General features: G+C 42.2%; 1 protein-coding gene across 4 annotated transcripts in view; it reads right to left on the bottom strand.

Moving 5' to 3' along the window:
• Window positions 1–12,860, bottom strand: part of SLC4A5 (solute carrier family 4 member 5) — a 54,658-nt gene that overhangs the window by 9,266 nt on the left and 32,532 nt on the right. For 2 of the 4 annotated variants that reach the window (XM_075273001.1, XM_075273004.1), the window contains 9 exons: window positions 11,679–11,766; window positions 9,066–9,220; window positions 8,831–8,974; window positions 7,901–8,075; window positions 6,677–6,810; window positions 5,276–5,547; window positions 3,445–3,506; window positions 2,482–2,682; window positions 1,610–1,723 (listed from right to left, as the gene is read on the bottom strand). In XM_075273001.1, coding sequence (XP_075129102.1) covers window positions 1,610–1,723; window positions 2,482–2,682; window positions 3,445–3,506; window positions 5,276–5,547; window positions 6,677–6,810; window positions 7,901–8,075; window positions 8,831–8,974; window positions 9,066–9,220; window positions 11,679–11,766 — 1,345 coding nt within the window. Of the gene's footprint in view, window positions 1–1,609; window positions 1,724–1,929; window positions 2,044–2,481; window positions 2,683–3,444; window positions 3,507–5,275; window positions 5,548–6,676; window positions 6,811–7,900; window positions 8,076–8,830; window positions 8,975–9,065; window positions 9,221–11,678; window positions 11,767–12,860 lie in introns of all 4 variants that reach the window. The other 2 variants (XM_075273002.1, XM_075273003.1) reach the window with 2 other exon arrangements.

Here is a 12,860-nt window from a genome sequence, read left to right as displayed (position 1 = left end):
ATACCAGTACCACAGATAGGTCAGGATCACCTGAATGTAATGCATTTTTCATTGTCAAAATTTCTGCCTCTAGTTGGGGTTCCTCTTTTTCTCTGTTTTCCTTGGACTCACCTCCTCCACATTCTTATCTGACACGGACCCTCCTCCCATGACATCCCTCTTGTCCGAAGGTGATCACCATAGAGTGACGTTCCTCCACTCCCTGTCCTTCCTACTCTACTACAGGTCCATCTCCCGCTCTATCTCCCTTCCACTTAGGGATTATAACTGGTTTGAGAAGATCCCTGAGTCTAACACTCCCTGGAATAAAACTATTACCTATATATACAGCTGTTTACTCTCTTCCCCCTTCCCCCTAAACCATACTTTGTTGGTGAATGGGAAAGGGAGTTAGGACTGGTATTCTCGTCCTCCAAAGTCAAACATATTCTTTTGTGTTCCCATGGTTTCTTTATGGGGGGTTAGGATTCAAAAAAACCCCTTTTAAATTGCTCACCAGGTGGTGTAGAACTGGTGGTGTTCCTCCATAAAATTAACTCATCTATCTCTGATTAATGTTGAGTCTGCAAACTTTCTAAGGGATCTCTCTCCCACATATGGGTCACGTGCCCCAAAATGAGTCCCTTTTGGGAGGCGATCGTGAGGGAGATTATATCCATTTGCCATGTTGAATTGAAGCTATGACCCCAAACCATGCTGCTATGGGCGTCTTCTCTTGATTTTTCTCCCAGACGGTCGTGCCTTATCACCTGGCTAATCCAAGCAGCCAAGCTTCTGATCACCTCTACGGTGGCCTGAGACTGACCCCCCCCTCCCCCCCGTTCCATCTCCCAGTGGAGGGAAGAGGTTAATCAACTTTACAGGTCTGAGGAGCTCTGTAGTTGGAGACTCCCATTTCGCTCCATTTACCTGTCCACCTGGGAACCTTGTTACAAATTCACTCATAGAGACACCTAATCCCCACCCATCCAGTTACTTTTTGGCTTCCATAGGCCAAATGCCTCCACCCTCCCCTTTGGTATCCCACATACATTCGCTTGTTTCTAGTCTGTATGGTCTTACCTGGGTTTTCTAGAGCCTAACAATCGTCCTCACTGCTGTAATATGCCTTCTTTCTTTCCCTCCTCCCTACTTTGAGTGAAAGGTCCATGGAAATCTCACCTGGCCCTGTGTTCTCACGAGAGCACCAGCATAATATAGCAGTATGGGGCATAAAAATTTAGAGCAATGGTGCTCCAGATTGCTTATTTGCATATTGTGAAATAAATGAATATCTTGGCAACAGAGGCACAAATCTTTATGGGAAAAGGGCATTAAAGTTAGGTGGGCCTGATCTACGGAACCGTGTTGCTAGTTTAATGTTTCATCCTGTTGACAGACTCCCTTTAAGAGATTTTTATCCTTAAATAATTAAAGTTAATGTCTGCTAATAATTTGGTAGTCCTTTGGTCTATTAAATGTTTGCATCTGTTTTTACATATTATTATGCTATATCGGAGCTCGGCTAATGTCTAACAAATGGGTGGAACGTTCCCATTGTGATTTCAGTATACATCTGTAGGAATCTACTAGCCTAGTATGATCTCGTATTTCTTATCCCATTCTTTACCTTAAACTCGGTAGGCACTTGAAGTTTAGGAGTATTTAATCCAGAGAGCATGTCCAGACCAACAAAGATCAGAATGGACACGAAGATTGAGAAGTCACTAATAAGTTTACGAAGCTTATAAAGGAAGCATGTACAAAAGAGCAAGAGAGAAAGTTAGAAAAAGAGTTAAAAAAGATCACAAATATTCAATATAATAACTGCTATATCCCTCTATCTGTCAGTCTATATCCTACTTACAGTAAACCTACAATAAACAGGAGGAATGTAAGGTATAGGATCGACGTAGACATAGGACAGGAGAAGAACACCAGAGGGCCAACCTTAATTTCACTAGGAACATGCAATTTTGGTGTCTCCAGCTCAAAATATGCATCCACACCACAGAAGAAGAGGATGGCGAAGACAATTGCAAAATCAGACACCAGGGTACGAAGCTGAGGAAACAGGTAAAAAAAGGGAAGTCAACAAGAATACAAGGATCAAAGGTCCTTCAGGGTCCACACAAAGTGAGTTAGCTGGTCCACATGAAAGAACGACATACAATATAGTTACAATAACTTATTACGTCATGTTAAATATACTTATTATACTGCAGTATAGTTTGACCCCCAACCGTTACGCATGAGAATCCCATAAAGATCGACTATGAGGCTACTAGGGAGTCCTTAGATAGAGGACACCCAATACAAGTTGACATTTCTCCATCATAATGGGTGGTGAAGTCTTGTTTATGTATTTGGTTTCTACATGTGCAGTTATGTTAGCAAACAAGAAAATATTCGTGCCATGAAAAGGACATGGACTACCCTGACCTCTATGAAGGCCACTACCCAACGTGATACAACCTGGAAAAAAAGGATGTGTCTCCTTACCTTGGTAGGAAAGTATCGGCTGAACTTGAATTTCTTCAACGTTAAGGTCATAGAATAGGTACCGAAGAAAAGGATGAAGGACATTAGCGCCAGGTCAGGCACATAATTGCACGAGTTTCCCAGGAGACTTCCTCCATATTTCAGACATTCCTTCATACTAAGCTGGCTCCAGTCCAAGGCTGTGTTATTCATGGCATTGTACTTGGAATTCATGTAGAGAAGATGATAACCAACATACTTTTAGAACAACACTACTCCATATTTTTGCTCTGTACCACTTTATGGCCCCATATACTAGCCATTCCTACTACGACAGTTAGTTCAGATTGTTGCTGAGATGTTACCATCCTTGGCTCGTAGGGTGGGATTTGTGGGAACAATTGAATAACGCTGCTCAACACTGTTCCTGTAACTCCTATAGAGGACAGTGGGAGCCTCGGAAACAGGGTAGCACATCTAGCTGTGAAGCTATGTAAAGAGCGGAGCTCAGCTGTGCTGTGCTGTTTCTGTAGCTCCCATTCTCCACTATGGGACTTACTGGAACAGTATAGCAGCGGAGCTCACTGTTCCCAGGGGCTGGGACTTGGGTGCAGTTATTCACATTTCTGCAACAATCTGCAAAGCTGGGGATAGAATCTATATGACACATAATTAAAAAAATAGCTGACCCCACCAATTTCCGTCAGGCACTGTGGACTATTTCGGGGACCTCCTAATTCTCTTTAGATAGATGATATCAGAGAGATCGGATGCATTGAATTTTAACACCCAATCCTTATGTCCTTTTGTGCCTTACTTCCCTCTCTCCACTGACAACACATGCACACTTGGCCTAGTCAGGAATAGTACAGGAAAATCAGGAGGAAAATTTAGCGACTGACAAAATTTTCAATAACAAAATGACTGAAAGCAAAGACTTGTGATACTTTGTTTCAGACGTTGGATCTACTGTACTTTACTTACCAAAGAAATGTTAGTGTTGTTTGGTGCAAACAGAGCTGAAGCATTGAATAAAGTCATGTTCACTGAAAAATAAAGAGATTTGCTTTTGAGTTTACATTGGGATTAAATACATTTATACTGCTTTGTGTACAACTTTAAAACATATAAGCCAGCAATTTCATTTGGAATTATGTAATACTTAGTTTCACCTATGGTGGCACTGCTGGGGAATTATACACTTTCTGCTGGCTCCTCCCACCTATCTGATCATTGGGGGTCCCAACAGAAGGACACCCTAGGATCAGCTTATCATCAACGGAGCCTTATAATGAAACTGAATTGTCTGAAATGCAATACCACTTTATTACAACTCATGGATCGGGATAAAATCTCCAAAATGCCAGATATTAATGTGACTGCCGTGACCTCAAAAATTACATTATTTACAAGGGATTTTTACCTGCTATTTATTTTTTTCAAATCTGCTTTACAACTCACTTCCATTAGAGCACAACAGTACATTATACTGTGTAGGGCCACCTATGGCGCATTATACTGTGTAGGGCCACTAGGGTAGCATTATGTAGTGTGGAGGGCATTATACATTGTGGGGTGACTTAGGAGATTTTAGACTGTGTTGGACCATTTTTGGAACATTATGTTTGCGGGGGTACTAAAGAGGCATCATTGGAGGGTATTACTACTGTATTGAGGCATGCAGAGATTCTGTATGAATGGGCAGGGTCCAAAGGGAGATGAACAGGGCTAGGGGCACGACTTAACATAACACTACACTTTGCCATATTAAAATGCCACTATACTTGGCCATATTTGTGTTGGGAAGTGTGGTATGTCCAAGTGATGGGGGAAGGCACTTATAAAACTTTGCACTGGGCTCACAAATATGATGAACAACCCTGGTTGCAATGCAATAGCCAGTCAGCAGGATATTACAAGGCCCCCAGCACAGAGGGGCAAGGACTCGGCATTTAGAAATCTGCAAAGGGAGTTCAGTGAGCCCTCAGAATAAGTTTTACTGGGGAACCAACACTGATCCTTACTGTTATGTTAATTGAGTCCAATGTGTTTTAAATACGTATGTTGGAAAAAGATGGAGTCATACCATAAAAAAAGCATGAAAAACAAGTTTGTAACTAATACTTACCGGGATTGAAGGGCAGCCAGAGAGAAGAATGCAGAGAATAAGGAGAGGTGTGGCAGATATCAGTTACAATAGTCACAATGATAGTCCATATTCACAATGTACACTGACATACAAGGTATTGTTAGTTACCGCCTGCGCTACTGCACTGATAGTGACATAATAATAAGAATAACTAAGACGGAAAACTACTATATCAGTATACTGAGTTCTGCTTCTTGTCTTGCTGCTCCTTTAGGTTACGGGTTACTGTAGAGAAGAAGAAACTATCCAAAAAGGTCTTTTTTTCCCTTGTAAATACAATTTCTGTAAATAAAAGATACTCATTGTATAATGAAAAGTTATACAATATTATATGCAGAAGTTACACAATGGTTAACCCTTCTGTGTACATTGTCCCTTTTCATTATGTAATGAATAAACTTTATTGGATGAAACTATTCATCAGTTTTTGACCAGGGCAACCCAAAAATGTGTATCCAAGATATCCAAGACACTGCTCTTATCTCTATCAGATTTACTGGGAAATAGTCACATGATCCTCTCAGTCACCTTTACGAAGAAATCCTAATTTTGATGGCTACTTTAAATATCCTTTATAGGGGTCACACCACATGGACAGTCCCTTACTAGAGTAACCCACTTGTCCCCTCAGCCATTTATCACCATCAGTTTAATGGGACCACTGACCTGGGTCAGGCGCCACGCATTCACATCTGTACGTCGTGACGTAGTCAGGCTTGAAGTCAGAATTGATGGGGTAATACTTGAAGGCGCCGATCATTTTCTTGATGGCGTCATAAATGAAGATGAAGCTGATGAGGGTGGAGAAGCCTTCTTCTGTGAAGCGCGTGATGTACTTAATAATGAAGCTGGCATCTGTGGCCACCAGGATAAGGCACTGCAGGGCTGAATGGAGGCCGATCCACAGGCGGAATTCCATGTAGTCTATCTCATTATTTCTGCAATTACATGTTACTGTTGGCTACGTCAATAGGAAACGACAGGGTAGCAAAGAAGAGGGGTAACTTCCCCACTGCAACATTTGTTACAGGGTCTTTACCTAGCGCGCATAGTTCATATGGTAGTACTGGTTATCTTATATGGGAATCAGGGACCTGTTGGGCCACTTACAACTATAATCTCTAAAGTTATGACCCTGGTACTAAATATTCTACATTCTGCATAGATCCGTATGACAAACTCAGCACTGCTACATCTGCATAAAGGGATCTGAACATGGCTAATAGTTCCGCTGCCAATGTCTTCAATGTATTTAAACAATTCTACTCTTCTATTCCAATGATTTTTATAATGGCTGTAGGTGCAATGGCAAGCGCCATAGAGAATGAACATTAAAATAACAACTATATGCTGGAATGATGTTTGACTGCATAGGTTTGACTAGTAACCCAATCTCCCCACATACGGCGATTCCATAACTATATATCAATTCTTCAGGTATATGAATAACTAGAATATCAGATATCTACCTACAGATATCACAGCTTCTAGAAACACAAACAGGGCTAGCCTTAGGAGTCATTTACCCGTCACTAGTAATGGAGCTCTAGAGACCTTGGTGGCCTGAGCCTAGTATTTACACCCCTATTCCGAACCTGTAGAAGGACGGCTGCACATGATATAGTTACATTTCTTATTTAGATTGTTTGGCAGTGTTAGGGTCCATTCACACGGAGGAAAATGGTGAGGAATTTGGAGTGCAATTTCAGCGCTGAAAAAAAAGACTCCCATTGACTTCAATGGGTTCCTTTTATTGCTAGCATAAAAAGCAACCCATTGAAATCAATGGGAGGTGTTTTTTTTTTCAGCGTTGAAATTCCACTCCAAATTCCTCACCATTTTCCTCCGTGTGAATGGACACTTATATGAGCCACATATGGAAATGTTACTGGTACGCTGTATAATTGTGTTACTTCAGCGCTATTATATATCTTAAAGTCAACCCTGAATTTCTTAGTTTACAATATCATCTGATAGTATACAGCGCTCCTTGTAAAGCTGGAATACTAATGCTCTATAGGCATTGCTGGCACGTGGCATGGATGGCACTATTGTCTTCACACTTACTTGCTAAAATCAAATAGTAGCTTCTCAAAGATGAGAATAGGTCCGGTGCTACTTAAGATGATCAGAGGTTGTCCAGCAAAGAGACAAAACACGGAGCCTGTCATTGCTGTACCAAGAAAGCTCTCCATGACACCCTGAGAGGAGAAACACATTCAATAAAAATTTGCAGGTCATATAAGTAATATTACACGGGTCATCTCATCAAAAAGCCATTTTAATATACTGGAATCCTGAGTTAATAGGTCTGTAGGGAGGTGGGGGATTAGTTGGAGAGCGGGGCAGATAATTCTCTTTCTTCTCAAACTCTCTATGGAGGACACATGTCTGTGCATTGTATAGACAACCTTTCATGACCAGTGTAATTCTCCCTTTGCCCTGTGGGGGCACTGCAGGGAAACATAACAATGTCTGGTTTCTACTATAATTACAGCTGGCATACTAAACACCAAACCTGATAACCCCGTCCAATGTTTAATTCACAGGAGAGAAAGTGGTGTCATGTAAAAACGCACGCATTCTTTATTATGGGTCTTTTCTCATGAATCTGTCCTGGGTTTGTGACAGGTGCCAGACAATAGAAAGTTCCTGCAATCATGGTGGTATCCATTGGCAACTGATCAAGACAACAGACTGTCACCATTAAGATGGTTAGAGAAAATCTATAAAATTCTGCAAAATATTATTTATTTATTATTAATATTAATTAATTATTTAGATCCACAAAAATGTTTGCAACTTTTATTTCTCTACAAATGTAAATATGGTTATATTCATGGGAAAATCTCTTTAAAAATCTAGTAGATTTGTCTTATATTTTATACTGGTTATTGTGCAACTGGCCAGGAAAAAAAACTCTTGCCTTTGGCCAGAAGATGGCACCAAGTCCTACATGATGGAGTAGGAAGGAACAGTCTGTCTATTGTCTACAGCTGCAGGTATATCTACCGTATATTCTTACCTATATGCAGAAACAAAATTCAGCCTCAAGTTTTCGGTTATGTAGTGACTATATCCAGTATCTGCGGTTATGGGATGGGATCATTTAGTCATTTGTTAATATAGTGGTTGAACTTAAAGTTTAAATTATTTTTAAGTTAGTTTATTTGAAGTTACTAAAAGTGGCGCGTTTTCTCCCCACAACGCTATGCTCTTGTCTTAAATGTGAGTATAATCCGATTCTATTGAACCAAGTCTGCTGCATATGTTTTCTATATTTATTCATACCTGATAGTTATCTGTAGCATCACCCAGCAGACCGCCAAATGTGATGGCATTTGTTATACAACCGAGGTAGATGAAAAGAATGGCAGAAATGGACTGAATGTGGAAGGCTTCATAGAAATCACTCAGGAACCATGGCAGCTTTCTTTTAATATCCAGGTAAAGTCCTCCACAGAACCTGAAGTTGGAAATACTGGAATTAGATGAGGACACCAAACATGTGGTCTGATAGTATTTATAGCTGCTGTATTGGAGTTTCATTACTATATAGCAGAGTGATTTATTATCAGAAGGTAAGTAACACTCCTATTACATGAATCGGAACAACTGCACGCATTCCCCATCCACTGTAACTTCTGCCGCCTGGAGGCTGCTGAAAATGGCTCATCTGTGGATAAGTCATTAGTATGAAAAAATATTTTGGGGCTGGGCAACCCCTTTAATGGAGTTTCAAGCAATGCAAAATTGTTAGAATAAGCCATCACTTTATGACTGATGCTGGGGGTCCAACCTCTGGGAATCACACTAATCTTGAAAATTAAGGTAAAGCCTTGCATCCCTTTCACTGTTTTTCCAGCTCTGGTTTAGCCTTGCATCCCTTTCACTGTTTTTCCATCCCGGGTTTAACCTTGCAGCCCTTTCACTGTTTTACCAGCTCTGGTTTAGCCTTGCATCCCTTTCACTGTTTTTCCAGATCTGGTTTAGCCTTGCATCCCTTTCACAGTTTTTCCAGATCTGGTTTAGCCTTGCATCCCTTTCACAGTTTTTCCAGCTCTGGTTTAGCCTTGCATCCCTTTCACAGTTTTTCCAGCTCTGGTTTAGCCTTGCATCCCTTTCACTGTTTTTCCTTGCACATCGTCCCTGGCCATTTGGCTGTGGAGGGAATACACTACGGATGAATATTCATTGGAGATGTATTTATTCCCTCCATACCTGCCGGTCCAGGAAAGTTCTTCTCCAATCTCATGTGAAACCGGCATCTCTCCATCTTCACTCCCACCTCCACCACTTCCACCACCTCCTCCTCCAGCTGATCCATTCATTTGTCCAGCCTCGTTCACAGAGAAGACAGATTTTCTGTACAAGAAAAATGTAAGTGTTAGACCTTCATACTTCACGCAACATTGGTGGCACATGTATTCACATTACCTATCTCGTATATACCTACCTCTGATCTGCTGAGGGGATCTTTTTGGGTGGCTCTATTCTGATGGTAGGATCCCATTCTCCAGGTGGAAGGACAATGACTTCATCCAAGAACTCATCTATTCCTGCTATCAGATCCTCACGATCTCTCGCTTTGTATGCAACATCACTGAACAGCTAAATTGTATAATACGGATTGTCAGAGACTGTAGAACAAGTTACTCTCATTCAACTTGTTACGGACCCAAGTGGGGGTCTATGAACTGGTGATCAAGTATTATGGCTGTCAGTATAGTTATATAGATGGAGAAGTTGAAATAAGGAGGATATTTTAACCCCATAACTCCCCCCTTGTATACTCCAGGTATCATTTATACATTATAGAAGAATAATACTAGTAATAATTAGAGATGAGCGAACAGTGTTCTATCGAACACATGTTCGATCGGATATCAGGGTGTTCGCCATGTTCGAATCGAATCGAACACCACGTGGTAAAGTGCGCCAAAATTCGATTCCCCTCCCACCTTCCCTGGCGCCTTTTTTGCACCAATAACAGCGCAGGGGAGGTGGGACAGGAACTACGACACTGGGGGCATTGAAAAAAATTGGAAAAAGTCATTGGCTGCCGAAATCAGGTGACCTCCATTTTAGACGAATAGTGGATTTCAAATCCGGGTCATATGAGAATGTGAACTTTGTGACTATGAGACAGGGATAGCTGTACAGGCAGGGATAGCTAGGGATAACCTTTATTTAGGGGGGAATGTTATTAAAAATAACTTTTTGGGGCTCTATCGGGTGTGTAATTGTGATTTTTGTGAGATAAACTTTTTCCCATAGGGATGCATTGGCCAGCGCTGATTGGCCGAATTCCGTACTCTGGCCAATCAGCGCTGGCCAATGCATTCTATTAGCTTGATGAAGCAGAGTGTGCACAAGGGTTCAAGCGCACCCTCGGCTCTGATGTAGCAGAGCCGAGGCTGCACAAGGGTTCAAGCGCACCCTCGGCTCTGATGTAGGAGAGCCGAGGGTGCACTTGAACCCTTGTGCACCCTCAGCTCTGCTACATCAGAGCCGAGGGTGCGCTTGAACCCTTGTGCACACTCTGCTTCATCAAGCTAATAGAATGCATTGGCCAGCGCTGATTGGCCAATGTATTCTATTAGCCTGATGAAGTAGAGCTGAATGTGTGTGCTAAGCACACACATTCAGCTCTACTTCATCGGGCTAATAGAATGCATTGGCCAGCGCTGATTGGCCAGAGTACGGAACTCGACCAATCAGCGCTGGCTCTGCTGGAGGAGGCGGAGTCTAAGATCGCTCCACACCAGTCTCCATTCAGGTCCGACCTTAGACTCCGCCTCCTCCGGCAGAGCCAGCGCTGATTGGCCGAAGGCTGGCCAATGCATTCCTATGCGAATGCAGACTTAGCAGTGCTGAGTCAGTTTTGCTCAACTACACATCTGATGCACACTCGGCACTGCTACATCAGATGTAGCAATCTGATGTAGCAGAGCCGAGGGTGCACTAGAACCCCTGTGCAAACTCAGTTCACACTAATAGAATGCATTGGCCAGCGCTGATTGGCCAATGCATTCTATTAGCCCGATGAAGTAGAGCTGAATGTGTGTGCTAAGCACACACATTCAGCACTGCTTCATCAAGCCAATACAATGCATTAGCCAGTGCTGATTGGCCAGAGTACGGAATTCGGCCAATCAGCGCTGGCTCTGCTGGAGGAGGCGGAGTCTAAGATCGCTCCACACCAGTCTCCATTCAGGTCCGACCTTAGACTCCGCCTCCTCCAGCAGAGCCAGCGCTGATTGGCCGAATTCCGTACTCTGGCCAATCAGCACTGGCTAATGCATTGTATTGGCTTGATGAAGCAGTGCTGAATGTGTGTGCTTAGCACACACATTCAGCTCTACTTCATCGGGCTAATAGAATGCATTGGCCAATCAGCGCTGGCCAATGCATTCTATTAGCGTGAACTGAGTTTGCACAGGGGTTCTAGTGCACCCTCGGCTCTGCTACATCAGATTGCTACATCTGATGTAGCAGTGCCGAGTGTGCATCAGATGTGTAGTTGAGCAAAACTGACTCAGCACTGCTAAGTCTGCATTCGCATAGGAATGCATTGGCCAGCCTTCGGCCAATCAGCGCTGGCTCTGCCGGAGGAGGCGGAGTCTAAGGTCGGACCTGAATGGAGACTGGTGTGGAGCTATCTTAGACTCCGCCTCCTCCAGCAGAGCCAGCGCTGATTGGTCGAGTTCCGTACTCTGGCCAATCAGCACTGGCCAATGCATTTCTATGGGGAAAAGTTAGCTTGCGAAAATCGCAAACTGACAGGGATTTCCATGAAATAAAGTGACTTTTATGCCCCCAGACATGCTTCCGCTGCTGTCCCAGTGTCATTCCAGGGTGTTGGTATCATTTCCTGGGGTGTCATAGTGGACTTGGTGACCCTCCAGACACGAATTTGGGTTTCCCCCTTAACGAGTTTATGTTCCCCATAGACTATAATGGGGTTCGAAACCCATTCGAACACTCGAACAGTGAGCGGCTGTTCGAATCGAATTTCGAACCTCGAACATTTTAGTGTTCGCTCATCTCTAGTAATAATATCACTTACATCATCTACCATCAAGGTTGCAATTGCTCTGCCAATTTCAATGTAGGACTTGACTTTACCTATTGGACCCAATAAAATAAATAGGAACCTGAAAGGAAGGTAAAGAATGATAGTTAATAATAGGGATACCTGCAGTATAAACTGAAGGGTAACAGCTATACAGGAGACAGTAGCGATAAATAATAACCCAAACTTTTAATAACTGTATTTGGTTGCTGCAAAAATAGATCCATACAGGTATATTTCACTCTACTTCTCCTATTATTTCAGTACTGTTTGTTTTCTCCTAAACCTTATACATAGGAGAATGTCTTGATATAACTAAGACTGTGAATAGTTTCAGAATCTTCAAGTATGACAGGACTTCCAATGGCTGTATATTGTTTATAAAGATTTGAGCCTCTGTATATTCTATAGAATGTAATAGTTTTATAGATATAAAATATGACAACAGACCTGATATACCGTAGTTCTAGCAAGAATTAGGCACAAACGTGTTTTATAGCTCCTTAGCGGTAATATGTTGGCGGTAATATGCTGTCCATAGTGGTCTATAGGGCTGTACTGTACATTACCTCCATATTGCTGTGATTTCATATACAGATTTTTTTTTAAAATGTAGATTGTGAGCCCCATATAGGGATCACAATGTACATTATTCCCTATCAGTATGTCTTTGGAGTATGGGAGGAAATCCATGCAATCACTGCGAGAACATACAAACTCCTAGCAGATGTTGTCCTTGGCAGGATTTGAACCCAGGACTCCAGCGCTGCAGTGCTAACCACTGAGCCACCATGTTGCCCTTTTCATATAGAGAATTTTTGGGTAAAATTCCAAATATATACAAAGAACTAAATATAATAATAATTGTGACATGCTCCATCTGACATTATATTGCTGAGATATTCAGTAATATGGCTGTGAGTAGTACAGTGGTGCACAAAGTAACTATAGCTCTATAGTATACAACAGCCGGGACTCTGTGCCTTCCGTCCTAGTGTTGTTCTCTCCTATATGTAAGGGTTGTGAGAATACACTATGTCCCCATAACTCTTAAAAGATCAATCATTTTCCACTCTGAGCTTTATTAACATCTTTTCCACAGCACAGGACCTGAGCAATATGGTACAAATGGTTCCCAGTCTACTACAGTGTGTTTTCTTGCTCCAAGGGTTAAGA

The sequence above is a fragment of the Leptodactylus fuscus genome, chromosome 5, assembly GCF_031893055.1.
Source record: "Leptodactylus fuscus isolate aLepFus1 chromosome 5, aLepFus1.hap2, whole genome shotgun sequence".
NCBI lineage: Eukaryota > Metazoa > Chordata > Amphibia > Anura > Leptodactylidae > Leptodactylus > Leptodactylus fuscus.
The sequence above is the reverse complement of the archived record's forward strand: the minus strand, read 5'-3'. Positions and strand labels throughout refer to the sequence as shown.